This window comes from Poecilia mexicana, unplaced genomic scaffold, assembly GCF_051168715.1.
Source record: "Poecilia mexicana isolate PSO_F unplaced genomic scaffold, ASM5116871v1 scaffold_13, whole genome shotgun sequence".
NCBI classification, from domain to species: Eukaryota; Metazoa; Chordata; class Actinopteri; order Cyprinodontiformes; family Poeciliidae; genus Poecilia; species Poecilia mexicana.
In genome coordinates this window covers 23,649,227-23,667,228 of record NW_028263382.1, presented here as the reverse complement: position 1 = coordinate 23,667,228, position 18,002 = coordinate 23,649,227, and the positions used below count along the sequence as shown (strand labels likewise).

The 18,002-nt window shown below is 39.2% G+C and overlaps 1 protein-coding gene across 1 annotated transcript in view; it reads left to right on the top strand.

The window, feature by feature from the left end:
• The window catches only part of LOC106927792 (cGMP-inhibited 3',5'-cyclic phosphodiesterase 3A-like), a 62,965-nt gene that overhangs the window by 35,649 nt on the left and 9,314 nt on the right, over nt 1–18,002 (top strand). The window contains exons 2-15 of the mRNA XM_088012129.1: nt 1,649–1,722; nt 3,109–3,388; nt 7,413–7,558; nt 7,633–7,751; nt 7,834–8,077; nt 8,155–8,231; nt 8,330–8,526; nt 8,627–8,764; nt 9,888–9,999; nt 12,175–12,282; nt 12,966–13,165; nt 13,820–14,023; nt 14,170–14,331; nt 17,282–17,543. Of these exons, the coding sequence (XP_087868255.1) occupies nt 1,649–1,722; nt 3,109–3,388; nt 7,413–7,558; nt 7,633–7,751; nt 7,834–8,077; nt 8,155–8,231; nt 8,330–8,526; nt 8,627–8,764; nt 9,888–9,999; nt 12,175–12,282; nt 12,966–13,165; nt 13,820–14,023; nt 14,170–14,331; nt 17,282–17,543 (2,323 nt within the window). The remainder of the gene's footprint in view (nt 1–1,648; nt 1,723–3,108; nt 3,389–7,412; nt 7,559–7,632; nt 7,752–7,833; nt 8,078–8,154; nt 8,232–8,329; nt 8,527–8,626; nt 8,765–9,887; nt 10,000–12,174; nt 12,283–12,965; nt 13,166–13,819; nt 14,024–14,169; nt 14,332–17,281; nt 17,544–18,002) is intronic.

The window sequence follows — 18,002 nt, the reverse complement described above, 5'->3', positions numbered from 1 at the left end:
GTAAAACAGCGGCAACACCCAAATCTTTGAGCGCGAGTGGGCGGGTGTCTATAGACACACATAAATTCGTCCTAGTATCCCACTTCCTCTATGACATTAGCTGCACAGAGTCCATTACTGCCAGGTAATAGGTGAATGTCACAATAGCAGGATGTCATAAAGCTCTGGAGTGGTCTAATGGATTTTGTTCGGGTTGAGGTGACACATGCACTGCGTGTGCGCGCGCGCACAAAGACCCACGCTTTAATAAGAAACGACATAGTTCCAGCATCAGATTATAGTTTCGAAAAGCGAGCGCAGCCTGCATGTGGAAGGTAACTTGGAGAATGATGTCTCGTCTTGTGTGGAGAAACTTTGGGCGGTTCTGGTTCTTTAATCCTTTTTGTGTCTCCCTTTTGCTCCTCTTCGCGCAATTTTTATGCTTTACGGGGACGTGAGAGGAGGTACCCAACTTGCACTTTGAGAGGAAAAAAAATATATAAAAAATCACAACTGACATCACAAAGGCAGTGGAGAAGTTTGGAGCTCATACAAAGCAAGTGAGAAGAGCAGAGACCGTTGCCAGCCGCTGAGCCTCGTAGCCTCAGGGAGGCAGACAGATGGGCGATCGGAGGCTTATGGATGTACTGATCATGTGAGCGCATTCGCTTCAAAAGCTGTGGAGAGATACAGGAAGAGAGCAGAAGTGGAGAGGGGAAAACAGGCTTTGATTTCTGAGTTTCATAAGCTTGGCGCGATGCCCTTTTTAGCCGAGATAAATAAGTGAACATTTTCATTAATTAATTAAAGCTTTTGTTTTTAATTGTTTTTTTTTTTTTTAAAGAAATATCAACAGTTCCTGTCGAGGTGTACCAATCAAAGTTTTGTAATTGATTTCTAATCTCCAGTTTAGTGAGATTCTGTTTTCTGTTTTCACTTTGTTTTCCTTGCATGTAATAGTTGGCAGAAACCAAATTTAATGTGAATTAATGTAGAAGCCATTGCATCATAAAAAATGTAATAAGTGAGTAATAACTGAGAGTGCTTAATAAGCTAGTTATATGTATAGCTACCAAATCTAACAGTCACTCTTTCAGAAGACGGAAACTTTGAAAATTGTCCAATTTAAAGAGGATCTTAATGGACATTTCATATCCCATTTCATCAATCTAAAACAAAACTTTTTATGTTCGCAACACATAGTCCGATTAGAAGACACCACTATAAGTAAACACAATTATTATACAAATAAAAATATGCCTTCAGAAAAATACAGCTGATGCACATGACCTTGAACTAAAGGCTACCTCAGATTTATTCATCACTGATGAATCTAAGGCAGTCTTTCTCACTTCTGGTCCTCAGGCACCACTGCCCTGAATGGTTTAGGTGTTTTTCCCCTCTGCCACATGCCTGACTTGAATAAGTGGGTGACTAACAGGATTCTTTAGCACTTGATGCCACGTATAGGAGGTCATTCAATCATTTGAAGCAGGTATTCAGGAACAGAGATGCATGTAAAAGAGCAGCGGACCAGAATTGAGAAACACTGATTTAAAGCTTTTGTTATCTTTATGACTTCTATTTGCTGATGTGCCCAACTTTTTTGTCTTTTTCTACATTCACTTTTGAGATTCTCTTTGATTTCCACACTCTGCTTTAACACCAGAGGGGGACAGAGGTGTGGAGTTCACGCTCAGGATACCTCAATTACGTTTTGGGGAGCAGAGGCGACGTCACACTGTGTGTGTTCTGCAAAACACTAGCTTGTCCTTTTCCTTTAAGCAAAGACAAATTTATTAGTTGACAATTTAAGAATTGGACACCACACCTCGAGTCTTTGGACACCACTGGCCATGACATGAAGCCTAAAATATGCCTCACGTCCTGTTTTAGATGTTTCCCTGGTTCAACAACATCTGAATCAAATAAACTGATCATTAGCAAACTACCGCAGAACTTCATGACATGCTAAGCCGTTTGACCAGTGAATTTCTGCTGAAGCTGTGCTAAGCCATTTATGTGTGTCCCACATAAAACACACATAAAACATGCAGGGCACAGTTAAAGCTGGGGTATGTAACTGAATATATATATATATATATATATATATATATATATATATATATATATATATATATATATATATATATATATATATATATATATATATTGTAACATAGTGAGAGTTTATGGGACAAATAAATCTAGTTCCTCTGCCTTCTGCACAGTTATAAATGAGTTAATCTCTAATTTCTGGTAAAATTGTAGCAGCTGTGGTTACCGAATTTTACCTTATTTTTTTTATTTTTTTTACGATGTAATAAATGTCATGTAGCTGATTATGAGTCTGGTGAGTGATACAAAGCAGCCTCAAAGGAATTACCATCCTACTGTACAAGAAAGAGTCTAAAAGCCCACAGAAGATCAAGAAACTGAAAGAGATCTATGAAATTCTCAAATGTCATTTTGCTACTGTTGATGTGAAAGTGCAGACATGTAGAATCAGAATAAGACGGGGCAAATTGACCTTTCATGCAAAGTGAAAATTTTATTGGCAAACATTACTTAGAATTGTTGCAGCACTTTTTACGTCCGTCCTCCCACGTCTCTGCAAATGAATCAAAGATAAGCATATTTGCAAGTGAAAAGAATTAAAATAATTATACTTATATATAACTGTTTTTTGTTGTTGTTGTTGACCAACTACATGAGGAGAAACAATGCCCTACCATTACCATGTCCAGAAACAGTAACCAGTGAATTTCTGCTGAAACTTATCTTCATTATTATAAGATATTATACGATGTGAGGACGTAAAAGCTAAAACAAAAAATAGCTGATTAGCACAGACTAAAGCGGGAATAGTTTACAAAGACAAGAAATGTCTATAACAGCAATTACAGGGTGGGGCCGCTGTTGAGGGGTTTGGACATATAGTTATTTCCATGAAGGTACTGGATCTGCTGATGCTTTCTTTATTTGTTCTTCACTAACCTACTGCTACCATATAATTACACAATAAGCAAGATACAGCTGTGCTTGTTGGACTGGTTGAAGACAAACACACACAGACGCTCTGATTCAGAGTTTGCAGATAAACTCATTGACTTTTAATACCTAAATAAGCATCAAACAACTTGTTTTTCCCTCTTCCTTCCAGTCCTTGGGCACCAGCGTAGTGGTGGACATCGCAGTGATGGGAGAAGCCCACGGCATGATCTCAGACCTGCTGGCCGACCCCTCCCTGCCTCCGAACACCTGCAGCTCTCTGAATGCTGTCAGCAACCTCCTCAGCACCCAGATCAACATCCAGCCACTCCATCGGCCCCACATCCCCACAGACCCCCACGCCTGCTCCGACTCAGAGGATGGGCCGGAAAGACCCGAGAGATTGGCCATCCCAAAGGTTAATATTTGACTTCTTAAGATTTCACAGTTTAAAATTAGTGATTTTTCTGAACCCCCCCCCAAAAAAATACAGAAAATGTTTGATTTTGGAACCAATATTAGGTTTGTGTAAAACAGGAATGACATATTGTCAGCAGTCTAGTCAAAGTACCAATATCCAATTAATATTCTAAGTCAGGTGTTGGGCTTAGGCGTCATAATTTGAAAACTAATCTTTTGTTATTCTAAGTAAAAATAGCTGACTTTCCTCTCTTAATTTTCGCTCTGTCATAGCAGCATGTACCCCATGTTGTTTTATGGTGAGCTGCTGAAACATATATCTATAAAAAAATATTTTTGTAGCTGGTTGGAAATCAGAATTGCCAGCATGCAGTTCTGATTGGCAATCAGATGAGAATTATCCTGTTGTGGTAACAAAAGAAAAAATAAAAGGATAAACAAGAATAAATGCATCCCTGGTGAGAAACCTTCAAATAAATCCTCAGTGCACATATCTGTTGAATAATCTGAGTTTCAGGTGGTTTTATTTTGTTACTCTAGAGAGCAGCAAGTTACCTGTCACACATCATTAAGCTTGTTTTCATCCATTTGTTTGTTTATCTGTCATCCCCTCGCCTGCTCCTGTCCATTTTATTATTTGAACATCATTTGTTGTTCCAGCTAATTTATTATTTTCTAGACTTTTCTACTGTTTGTTGACTTTCTGCTAGTTGGTAAGTAATAAATCACCAGCTATTATTGACTTTGTTTATATCATAACAAACTGCATCAGATAACTACAGTGAGAGATGTTATCTGCAAGCCCATATGCATGCCTTGAGTTTATGTGATTTGATTAGCATGTTTACCTTAGTGATGAGACTAAATTTGTGAAGTGGCAACTCCACAATTTAATTCAGTTCAATTGAACACTGCCAATCCACCTAATTTGCTCCTCCTTAAATCTCTGGCAAGCCAGGCAAAGAGATGTTGTTGCCAGGGAGATGAACTTTGCCCATTATGATTGGTGGAAGAGATTATTTGAACTTCCTGCATCCACAGAGCCTCCTTTTCAACTCTTCTGGGATTTGGGGTCATAGTTGAGGTATTATTTGACCGTTTGAGTTTCTAATCAGCTTCTCCCTTTTGTAAAAACTGTATGTTACTGCCAGTTACCAGTCATAACAACTCTCCAAAAGTATAAAAGTAAAAGCAAAAACCCTTCCATTTGCACAGCATTCAAAACCAGACGGAGTAATTGTCCAAACATGCGATGCCTCAACCAAAATACGACAACAACAAAAGAATGTCTGTGTTGTGTCATGTTCAGGTTCTGGCATGTAGACATAAAAACCTGAGGATAGAATCTTTGGCACTTTGGGTTTGGTCCAGGTGTACCCCGTCCCTGCATTCATTACACTCAAACTTCTCTTCATTGCACTGTTAATGTGGTTCTAATGACCCAAAAGCCTCTGGATGGCTTAATAATGTTTGACAAGGCCGGCGCTTCAAACTGTAAGCAGGTGTTCGAGGCAGAAAGAAAACTAAATAAAGCGTGTGATGTAGTACAGGATACCTGGAAAGTGAGTAGCTGCTTTAAACCTGCTTGAGTGCACTGAAATGTTTAGTACATGTACTGAATCTCAATGATCAGGGGAGGGGATTTGAGAATCTGGTCGTCTTTCTCACAAAAAAACAAGGTAACTTGAGGCTAACAAGTGATTTTTGAGGAGATTTTCTCGTATATAAATGTACAGAGGCTTGACAAAACCATTCACACAACTTTAGTTTTTATTTTATTTTCTTACATTCTATCTATGTAGGGGACTTTTTTTTTTCTTTTGCATTCCCTCACAATGAATATTGCGTCCCATCACAATAAATTAACAAATACACCCTGGTCTGTTTTGTATACAGTCATAGTGACAACAAATGTCAATTTAAAACTGCATAGATACACATTTCAAGAGCTTCAGTGAAAATGTGTTTCTACATCCTTCACTCTTTGGTAGAGAAACTGGCTGAACATCGTTTATGTAAGATGGAGATGGGACTGCATATGGTAGCGACCCTTAGTTAATCATGCAGGCTGCCAAAGTGAAAAAGACACAATCAAAATTGTCAGACGACTTTATTACCCTGTGAAAATAACTCAAAAATAGTCCCAATACTTTGGATGTATGTTTTCATTCTTTCTTTTCTTCATATAGGAAAGTTTATGTTTATACCAAAGGGACAGATCGGTTAAAAACATAATTATATGTTAAAATGGCCCAGTCAAAGTCGAAACCTAAATCCAACATAGAATATGTGGCAAGACTTTAAAATAGATATTAACAGGGACTCTAGATTGAGATTGACCTATTTTGCAGCAGAGAATTTGCAAAATAATTTAAAAAAAAGACACGTAGTTGGTGGGTGAGAAGTAGATTTATGAACTTAAATTGTGGCTCAGGTTACTAGTATACTGACAACAATTCACAACTATAGTTTTCATGGGCAAATTTTGAGAGGTAGAATTCAGTTTAAATAATAAAAAGGTGACAAAACAGAATTAGATGCAACATGAAACAGGTCTTCACCCTCTGCATGTTGTTTGACAAATCAGATCAGAGACAAGCAAAAGAAAAACTGTAGACCCCTGATATTTGCGATGGGAAATTGTTAAAACAGACTAACACAGTGAATGCATCATGGGACATCCTCTAGGAGTTCAGGCCCAAAGCTGTGTTACCATAGGAATAGCTCAGGGTCACCTCCCTTAAGCCTTGCTTCCTGTTCCACTTTTAGAAATGAGAACCATAAGGAAACCTGCTGCATGAAGACAGAGAGATGTACACAACTGTGAGCTTTTTGTGTTACATTGGAGCTTTGCAAATAAGACTTACACATGTGAAGAAATGTGCATTTAACAAAAAGACACTAAATCCAAGCCTCTTCTGCTGTCTACGTCAAATGTGCATATCTTTGGTCTGACAAAAATCACAAAATCCACAAAATGACAGCGCTGCATTGGTGAAAGCTGAATGTAATGTTTGTTTCAGGGTTTAACACCATAACCACAATCTACTGCTATGGAAAAGCAAGTTTTTCTTTTTTTCTTTTTCGTCTACAATTCTACAATTCATTTAAAATACCAGAGACAAATATGATAGTCCAAAATCTTCACTTGTTCTATTTTAACAATTTTTAGTAGATTCGGTTTAGTTTATTTATTCCTTATTTAAGTCTAAGCTTGATTCTTTTGGTTTTGCTGACACAAGGGAGCAACTAGAATTCTAACGTTTTGTCAGTCACGTAACCATCTAGGAAAAATCATGTTTCATTTCTTGCGTAGTCCTGTATTAACTTTTCATCACAGCACTTTGCACTGCAGGGGTTCCTTCATACTTCTGCCTCTGCTCGGATTGTGTTTGCGTACCTGAGACAAAAGTATGCTTAAACAAGAACATTGTGGTCTGTCTCTTTGTTTGTGTTACATTTAGATAGGGCTTTCACCTGGTTTATACTGTTTCTAAACATTTCACAAGGTGGGAGTATACAGAGCGAGGGGTGGTTGAACATTTCTCTTTGCACAATCTATCTGGGTTATAGAAAGTCCTGGGTAGTGACCAGTACTCTCTTCTCTTTAACATCGTCAGAGGATTTCTTTAGGACTAAGTCTGGGGGCTAGAATAGCCATGGAGCAAAGTTTGGTTTCTGTTTGGTGAATTGTTTTTTGTGTTTATTTTGCCATATGTTTTGAGTTATTATCCTGTTGACAATCCTGAAATCCATTTTTAGTTTTCTGCCAGGGGCCACCAGAATTGAATAAAAAATGCACTGCTTCCTCAAAGAGTTTATGATGCCATGCACCATAACAAGGTGGAGGGACAGGGGAAACTCGTCAGAGTGAATGTTTATTAAAAAAAAAAAAAAACCCTGTATGATTTTAATTCTACTTTAAAATCCCACTAGAATAAACTAAAGTTTGTTCTCCTGTGAAATAGTTGCAGGAGTGTGATGCAGATGTTTTTACTTGCCCCTGTTTATTTGCCCTGCAGCGTCTCAGAAGGAGTCTGCCCCCCGGATTGCTGAGAAGAATTTCATCCACCTGGACCACGACCACATCGGCCACGGGGCTGCCCACTATCGAGCCGGGCCCCGTACGGCGAGATCGCTCAGCCAGCATCAAACACACTGTGGACAGGTAATCGCCTCACCACTTTGAACAAGACATGACTGACTTTGACTTCCGGATCTGACTAAATTGTCTTATCAAAGCGGTGACTCCTGGAACAACCCATTGATGATAACCATCTCAAAGAGCCGCTCCATGTCAGCCTCCTACACTGCCCCTGGCACTTCCAACCACCTCTACAGCAAACCACTGGGAAGACCAGGTGTGGACGATTCTGGCCCTTTGAGCTCTTCTTTTCAATGACTCCATTTAACCTGGAAACAATCTTTTTTTTTTTCTTTCAGGTTTCCCTCCCTCCAACGTATCACCTCTGGGCTCTCCGTGTCCATCTCCTGCTGTCCAGGGAACGCCCATCTCCAGTCCGACGATAAAAACGTTTTCAGTTCAGCTTCCTGAGCTGGCCAGGCCACCGACAGAGCAGGTTCCTGTGTCTGTTGCCCCCAAGAGCCATCACAGAGCCTTAACTCACAGCCAGAGTGCGCCAAGCTCCACCACCATTCACTGGCGACCTCCATCACTCTGCGGCAGGTAAAATCCAGGCAGTTGTGCTCTCCTAAGCTAAATACAAAATGTAAGCAGCTATATCTCTGTGTTTTCATACTTAGCTGCGGCAGGCCGTTCAACAATCGACTAATCAATGGAGTAGAATCGGGCAGTAAACCAGACAGAATACCGCATCCAGGTACTGCCCAAGAAACATCTCACGGAAACAGTCAAAATACAAACGGTAGCTAAGATTTAGAGCAGGACATTTCTGATTCTGTGTCATCCCCTCTCCAGATGAGCGCATTGTAGCTTCCTCAGATTACGACAGCACCTACGACAGCACTTACGAGACCAACCACAGTGACAGCAGCGACTTTGCACAAAACGACGACGAAGGAGAAGGAGGCAAGAAGCCGCCCGAAGTCAGGGAAGGCTGTAGGGAGTGTCCGCTGGAGTGCATTGTTCTTCACCCACTCCTACCATCCCCAGAGGTAAACGATTTTACTGGGTCTAACAGTATAACAAGGCGGTGTAGGCCCCTCGAAGATGAACAGAGTCAGAGCTGTGTCTGGCTTTATATTCACCTGTCAGGACAAGTCAGCGTCCGCCCCGGAGAGTCCGGTCATGCCGGGTCTGGAACCCCTGATGAGTCAGCTCAACAATTGGAACTTCCCCATTTTCAGCCTTGTGGAGAAGACTGATGGCAAAACAGGCTGCATCCTAAGCCAGGTACAAACAGCATGCATGGCAATATTTAGGATGAATAAATGTAACCGAACGAAAGGCTGCAAAGTAATAGAAATGTCCACATTCAGTTCAGCTGCAATACTCACTCACTATTGGGATCTTTTGATGTGTGAGGACTAATATAAGTTGGAACACAATTGCTAACTAGATGGAAAATGATAGAAACTTTAAAAAGTTTTTAGAAATAAAAATGCTAAAATATGGTTCACATTTGTGTTCAACGGTCCAATTACAGCCAAGCATCTTTTGAGATATTTCTCCACCAGCTTTGGGCAAGTAGTGAAGGCTTCCCCAATTTGTCTTTTTAACACGACGCAATCTCACTCTGTATTCAGCTTCACCTACAGTATCTTCCCATCAACTTTGACCCTGCCTCTGCTGAGGAGAAGCATTACGTACATCACAGTTAAATTGTTCTAAATTGCCAATACATTAAATAACATGATTTGAATTTACTTTGAACTAAATTTGCAGTCTGGTGAGATGTTTATATTTAGCTTCCAGTGTGGGTAGCAGCAGCTGTTTGCACTTGAAATTTTTAAGAAAACAGCTTTGGAAAAGGAAAAGAAAAGAAATGTATCTCTTACACTTCAGTACAGTGTAAGAACCAATATACTTTATTCCTGCTGTTTGCTCATTAACAGGGCTTCCCAGAACAGCTGTCTATATAATGAGACTGAATTAAACACAGGTAGACAATTATTAAGGTAATTAGTTGTACAGGACTGTAGTGTTATCACTTACAGAAGAGAGCCAAATACTAGTGCCTGCATTAAATTTTACGTTTTTATTTGTAGATATCTGTTTGACAGAGATGATTTCTATGTGGAATAATCTCTGTTTTTTTATTCAGACCTGTCTGAGGACTCAAGCTGCTTCCCAGCTCTTTTGCAGATCAATAAAACATCAGAAGTGCCATGAATTGATGAATAAACTAGATCATCAAGGCACATGAATTTAATATATCTTTCCTAACACTTTAGTGAATAGTGTTAAAAGACTTACAGGTCAACATTCTGTGTTAGATAGGTTAATAAATTATTTGAGGGTAGTAATTTAAACGCTTATTCAGATTATCAGTGGTGTTTATGTTGTTGTTTCTCAGGTCACTTATCGGCTTTTTGAGGACACTGGCCTGTTTGAGACCTTCAAGATTCCCATTAAAGAGTTTATGAACTACTTCCATGCCTTGGAGAACGGCTACCGGGATATACCTTGTGAGTAGAGTAGACTGTCCAAATACAGCTTAAAAAAAAAGCAAACAAAAAAAATTCAAGTGCAGCAATACATTTAGCAGCCACAAGGTGGATGCATTGCTCATGTAATAACACTCCCTCACCTGATCTATTCAGTCTGTGTGTTTAATGCAACTCTGCAAATAGGTTGCAGACATGAAGTTAAGCACAGATGGATCTTTTTAATTCATTTAAAGTTCAGCAGTTAATATATACTCTCACAACCATCAAAACATGTAAAACAAAACCAACAGCAGGAGTTAACAGAGCAGGTATTAATTGGAGTTTAGATATTTAGATGTTGAATGCACTGACTTTAGTTTGGTAGAAGATAAAATGGCTCGCAATAATGTAAATTACTCAGCCCCTGAGACGGTTTACCCATTTCTGCTTTTGGAAATCAGTGAACAAAATGTGGCTTTTTTTTTCACAAAAAAATGTTTGTGTTTTTCTCACAAAGAACATTTACAAGCTAAAACCTTGTCAAAGGAAAATCTGAGTGTTTAGTAGATGCACCATTGGCTGCAGTTCCAGTATGGTGTCTGTGTGGATAGCTTTCAGTCAGGTTTGCACATCTGGACTCTGCAGTTTTACTCAATTTCTGAGTAGCTTTAGTGGGATTCTTCAAATTGTTTTTTTTTTTTTTTTTGCTGGAAAATAAATGTTCTCTGGAGCCGTAGTTCTCTTGCAGATGGAAGCAATTTGTCCTCAGCTGCGTTTTGGCCTCATAAAACTGAAGAACTTTCTTCTACCTGACCGTGGAGTCTATTTGAGCCTTGTTATGAGTTTTCATCAGCAGTGCTTTTCTAATTTCCACTCTCCCATAAAGCTTTAAATTGTGAAAAGCTGGGCTACAGTTATTGTCTGCAGTCTCTTCCATCTCAGCTGCTGAAGCTGGTAACTCCTTCAGTGTAGTCAGAGCTGTCATGGTGGCCTCTGTCACTCGTCTCCTTCTTGCATGATCATTCAGTTAGTGAGTACGGGGCAATATTCCTTCCATTTCTTGTTGAGGGATTTAATTGAAACCCAAGGGATGCTCAGTGTACTGGAGATCGTTTGTATCCACCTCCTGACTTATACTTTTCTGTAACCTTTTCTTTGATTTCCTCGTAGTGTTCTTTTGTTTTCATGCTGTATTGGCAGCCAGCATGAAAATAATATATTATTCAGTAAATGGAAATTTTCAGACGCAGGTGTCTATGCAATAATTGCTGGAGACACACTCACTGCGCTCATAATGAGACTACTATCACCAATTGGTTGGACCTCTGTTGAATTAGGTCAATGGGGATGAATAATAATACAATCACACATGTACAGTATTAAAATTGTACATCGGCTTTGGTTTTACTCATTGTAGTCAAGGCTTTTTTAACCTATGACGAAAATCCATGAAGTTATTTTTGCTAAGTCACAATCATGTTAGTTCTGAATATGTTTTCTTCCTCAAAGCTTTCTTTAAGTACATCTGGAGGGTCTGAGAACTCATTTTAAAGTAGGGCATCAGCATGTATCCCATTAAACATGGGGCACAAATAGAAGTTTACCAGAATAAGGTGATTGTGTTATCCATGCAAAATCAAAAGTCCTCACTTAGGGTTTTATTTACAGTACATCACTAAAATCTCAAATGGCACAGATGCCTCTCTTGGGCTATTTAAATAAAACATCTGTGAAACTTCATGTAATTTAATAAAGTCTCTTAAATCAGTTAATGAATCAATCAACTCATTTTGTGAATTCTTTTGGTTAATTTTCTTCACACGCTGCATTCACGTTTGTCCTGATTGTCTTATTGTTCTCATGTTGATTATACATTAAAAATAGCGCAGTCAATCAAGCCTTTTTGTTTCAGTCCAGATTATTCTAAATCTCTGCTTCCACTCTTTCTGTTTGTGTTATAATTTTTTTTATATTTTGAACAAATTTCTCTACTAAGTTCTTGAATCCTCTAGGCCTCATTTTAGCTACCTTCTACTGTCACTTTATAAACAATCCAACTAAATAAGTATTGGATTTTTTTTTTTATTATTTAACCTCCTCATTAATTTAATGCAGTCACATAAATCATCGTGTTGCCTTGAAGTTATGTGATTGTAAATGGTTGCTTTACTGCAGGAATTCGTTGAATTAGCGCTTTGGTTCTTTTCCTTTCAGATCACAACCGGATCCACGCGACTGATGTGCTGCACGCCGTGTGGTACCTCACCACGCAGCCTGTGCCGGGCCTGCCCACCCTGCCCACTGAGAACGGGATTCACACTGGTGCGCTGTGTCTAAAAGTAGTCATTTCCTACGGATACACTTCTAGAGTTTTCCCTCTTCGTTACATTTAGTTGAAACATCTAATTCAAACTGAGATCTCTTAAAGCAGTGGTTTATTTTTGATGTTAATAAAATACTCTAAAAATCTGATGCAAAGGCAGATCAATGTAAAATATAAAAATCCTCAGTCAAATCTAATAATATCTATCAGATTGACGACTACCTCAAAATGTCCCAGCAGGACTTCCATTGGTAAACAGCTGAATCTGGATAACACAATGCATACTCAACTCTAATTAGATGTGACTTATTTTTGAGGTCCTCTTTGCATCCTTGGTCAGAATTACATAAATTAAAATCAATAATGTTGATAATGCAAGGAGACAAAGTAGAAATAAATACAGTTTCCTCACTGTCTATAGTGACTTTAGGCTCAATTCTTTAATCGAAATGTAAATCTTGGACATAGCAAACCCATTGGATAGAGTGTAAAAGCAAACAAAAATAGTGCTATTTTTATTTTATTTTCTTCTCGTTTCGGCAGGATTGTCAGTGTATCTCTTGAGTCCATCAGAATTGCTAAAGACGACGGGCTGAACGTGTCAGATTATCAATTAAAGTGCTGCAGGTAAAACAAAGAGGAGAGAGGAGTTTTTTGATTTTGTGTTTCTTCCTGTGTTCAGACTCGGTGAACAACATTACGCCTAGAGCACCGGGCTTCCTGGTGTCCAAGATGAGCTCTGTGTCGGAAGACGGCTACAGCTCCCTGTCTGGTCTAATTCCAGCCCTGGAGCTCATGGCCCTCTATGTAGCTGCCGCCATGCATGACTATGACCACCCTGGAAGAACAAACGCCTTTCTGGTTGCCACAAGCGCACCACAGGTACATGAACGTACCATCCTGGCAGAGAGAGAGGGATCGACACTGGCAAAGGTTTAGTCTTTGTAGGTTGCAGATTAATCTAGGATTAACCGCACTAATAAGGATGTAAAGAAGAGTATGATAAAACTCAAGCTGCAAGATGCTTATTAGTTGGAAAACATTATGACTATTCAAGGCCAAGACTAGCAACTGTTCTTAGCAATTTGTTTTTAAATCTCTAAGGTTACAAAGTCTGAAAAATCTATAATTAGTTTAAATTTGTAATTTGTCTATTTATCTCTTCACTCATGATTCTATTATCCATTCATCAATTCTTGCGTTCAACCATTCATGTGTTCGTTCATCATCCATCCATCAGTCCATCCGTCTGTTTATTAAAAAAGCTTATGCAATCTGTTCTTCATCTGAAGTTACCATTATTTTTGGTATTTTTAGTCCTACATAATTAATTACTTTATAACAAACATGAATGTAGATACAAACTATCAGCTAGCAGAACAATTCTGTGAAGTCACTTCACCAGTCAAATAAATCGGGGTTGTTTTAACAGCTAAGCCCAAGTCATTCTTATTAGACTGTAATAATGTAATGAACCCCTGTGAATTATTGAACACTGTGTCAAGTTGTGTGTTTTTCTCCCTTCCTTTGCTGCAGGCTCTTCTGTACAACGACAGGTCGGTGCTGGAAAACCATCATGCGGCTGCAGCGTGGAACCTCTTCATGTCTCGACCAGAGTTCAACTTCCTGGTGAATCTTGAACACGTGGAGTTCAAGCGGTTCCGCTTTCTTGTCATTGAAGCAATCCTGGCTACTGACCTCAAAAAGCACTTTGACTTCCTCGCTGAATTTAATGCAAAGGTAAATAACCGTTTTTTTTTGTTGTGTTTTGTTTTGTTTTGTTTTACCTAACCTTGCTTGATTGGTTAACTCTTTCTGGATTATCTTACACAATAAGCAACATGTTTTTTTTTTGGGGGGGGGGTTTTGCCCACCTTTCTTCTCAGGTTGGTGATGAAGGAGTATCTGGCATTGACTGGACCAATGAGAATGACCGATTGCTGGTGTGCCAGATGTGCATCAAGCTAGCTGATGTCAATGGACCTTTGAAGAATAAGGAGCTACATCTGCAGTGGACAGAAGGGATCGTCAACGAGTTCTATGAACAAGTGAGTTTATGAAAAATATCTGCAGCCTAATAGGTAGGAAGAGATTAAATCACAGAAATATATTTTTAAAGGAAATGCAGGGGTTGCATACTTTAAAACTACGATCCAGAATTTTCTACAAAATTGATCAAAGTCTTGGGGATCACCAATTCACGTTTTGCCAAATGTGAGATGGACTTGCGTGTCCTTTTAGTTGGCAGTGGGTTTTGGATTCCATGTTGCCATGAACCATTTCTGATATTTATAACAAAGGAAAGGATGGAATGAAAAGCAAGGTTGATGTTTTGAATTCCCTTTCTCTCTCAAGAGGTAATTTCTCTTCCTCCTGCGGGAGACGATGGTTCAAGGAGACACAGAAAGCATGTACCTCTGCATATGACTGGGATTTACAGCTGCTTTGTGCTTAAGGACACTCCACTAAGGATGTTTTGTGCGCACCTACCACACGTGGAATCAGATTTTCAGAACGCTTTCTGCTCATGAATTTGCCATTGTAGGCTGATGCTTGGCAACAAATCCTTCATCGAACTACCTGGAGGATAGAGATAAAATCTGATTAGCTGGAGCGATAGTCGTGTTGCGTAGCAGCTGTAGCCGTTTCTAAGTTTCCGGGATGTTTAGTTTTATAACTCTATGTTATTCGCACATGTAAAAAAAAAAAAAAAAAAAACATTTAGAAAATATTTTTACTATCAAGATGTAAAAGGCATTTGCTATAACAGGATTCCTTTGACTAACAGTGAAGTGGAATTTTACATGACAAACTTAAAACCGCAGTTCAGCAGAGCTCAAATCTTTTGGGAGGCATCAAAAGAGAGATGGAGTGCATTTGTGATTTTTTTTTTATATAAGGGGGAGGATGACCTAAATGTGCCATCATTGGCAGCTCTCATTCAGTGGCTGAGTCGGATCACAGACATTCACACAGCTTGTCAGAGATGTAAACACACATTTGTTTCACACCCTGCGTAATGCCACTTCGACATGTCGAGCACCGCTAATGCCTAATAAAATGATGTAGGCTGTGATCCGGCATGGATGCGACGTATACAATATCCACCAGTACTCCACACTGACGCCATACAGGTTTTTGGTTGCCATGGCAATAGGAATCCTTGTCCCCCAGCCCCCATCCTCTTTTTGTACGGCTTGAAAGCAGTAACATCAGACCGACAAAACAACAAAACAGAATCCTGCACTGTCATAACATTTGATGGAACAAATAAAACAATCCTTTTATTTTGTTCCTTCTTTTTCCTCCGTTTTGTTATCTCGGGTTCCGTTACAAAAACCAAAACGGGAGCAGCGGTTCCAAGAATTCAATCTTCAGAGCAACTTCTAGGTAATCCTCCAACTGAGATATGCAGTGATGTGTCTGGTTGAATGAAAAATGAGAAGACGTGGATCATGTCAAGGACGAGAAACAGAAGAAATTGATGCACTCACGCACTGCAATTATGTTTCCTGATGAGTAAATCTGTTAACTAGATGAAACGGGGGCAGATCAATTTCAGACAGAGTTATTAATGCCCACAATTGTTTTGATCGCGTGGGAATAAAATGTGCAGATTGGAGTCGTTACAGCTGCACCGAATCTCCGACAGTGAGACGGTTTTATTTTGTAGGCTGACACCTAAAGATTAGTTATACTTTGAACTCATCTTTTTTCTATTTGTAGTCTACTTGACCTACTTTCCAGCGACTGTATCCGGGGGCTGTATATCTGGGACTCTCAGTGCTTGACAGCTGAATTCATAATATTTCAGAGATAGAGTTTATCCACAGTTGGCTGAACAGTTTTTTTTTTTGTGTTATTTATTTGATACAGTTTTAGCCTCCATTTTTACATGCACCACTGCCAAAGATGTACAAAAAAAATAAGAAGAAATCTATTTTTAAGCCAACAGAAGAAATAATAGTTTGTTTTTTTTTTATCTAATCACTTGTACCTATTGTTACCTCCACTGTTTATATTTTCTACAATCCCTTTTGCCAGTAAGAAAACACTGAATCTTCTAAAATTGCACAAGGTTGGAGCATTCAGAGATAAAGGCCATTTTTCCATGCAAAGACTGATCATGGGGAGAAAGTTTATGCCGTACCTGTTTTAATTGGGTCACATATTCTGAGTCAATGTTGTGCTCAAAGACATAATATCAAACCCGTTTACAAGTAACTGGTGCAGTCCATTTACGTAAAATGTTCTGTTACTTTATAAAGGCCACGACACCATGTACTCACCGTCGGAAGAGGAACGGGATCACAGCATCATGGATCCTCCACCGTACCGAACCGTGAAGGAGAGAGATCCTTCACTTATTGATCCTTTGAGAACCATTTGGAGAGTTTGGTACTAAAATGCACATTTTTAGTCTCATCTGACCAAAGCAAATGGTCACAGTCAAGGTTCCTGTACGATTAACCAAACTCCACATGTCTGATGGCAGGACACACTTTGTGTTTTCTTCTCAAGCAAACAGCATCTAATTTTTGCGCCGTAGATTTGCTCTTTATAGCTTTTCTCTTAGTGAGAAAGAAGGATATTTTTAACTTACTCCCTATGTGGGGTTATAGTCAAATGGGTATTTATCCAGACTGGTTTTTTCCCCCATCCAGTAGTTTTACACTTATTATTCTGACTATGTATGGGAAGGTTTTGGTGATAAGTTATTCTCTTTCTGCCTTTTCTTGACTTTCTTGGACATTATGTTGCCTTGTCTCTCTCTTTTTGAAGAGTGGCTAAAATAAATGCAGTTTGGAAGTTGTGGATTATCATGTCTCCGCTGTGCGATATATTTACGATCACTGTCAAAAGATTTAATTGAGCGAAATAAAATGTTGGCTCAGCCAAAGTGCATTTATTGAATAATATGCACATGTTTATTATTCCAGTCCTTGTGTATTTTGTATTTCCTCTCCCTTTTACATTCCTTTCTCTGCATCCTTCCAGGGTGATGAAGAAGCAACTTTAGGCCTCCCTATCAGCCCATTCATGGACCGGTCTGCCCCCCAACTCGCCAAACTACAGCAGTCATTCATCTCCCACATAGTGGGACCACTGTGCTCCTCCTACGACTCTGCTGCGCTCATGCCAGGGCGCTGGGTGGACCTGTCCGAAGAGGCGGTTCAGATAGATGTTGAAAAGGAAGGACACGATACAGAAGAGGAAGACACGGCGGATGAGGAGGCGTCAACAGGTTCCGACGGGTCCCGTACGTCTGCATCCTAATTAATAGAACTCATTTAGCAGTGATGGTTATGAAACATGGAAAATTGGCAAATTATGTCACAAACAATTATTGTTCTATAAAGATTTTCTTATGCTTAAATTTTATATTTTGGGGGGGAACGATGGTCAATACTTAAAATATTGACTCTTCACACACATTCAATCCTTTCAGTCCTTTGAAACAGCTTTCAATCATAAGGAATATTGTAAAAGGACTTCATTATATCAAACAAATTGTAAAAAAAAAAAAACTATAAATCTCCAAACACACCATTTGTGTCTTTGCACCAAGACGATACAATTTCTCTGCTTGGTACCAGATCCTGTACTTTGAAAGAAAGAGCCCCTGAAAAGAAATCGATAAAAGTGATGATCAAAAGTATGTAAACAAGCATTGCATTTTTTTTTCTTTCGGCAATAACTTATGTGGCTAGAACTGCAT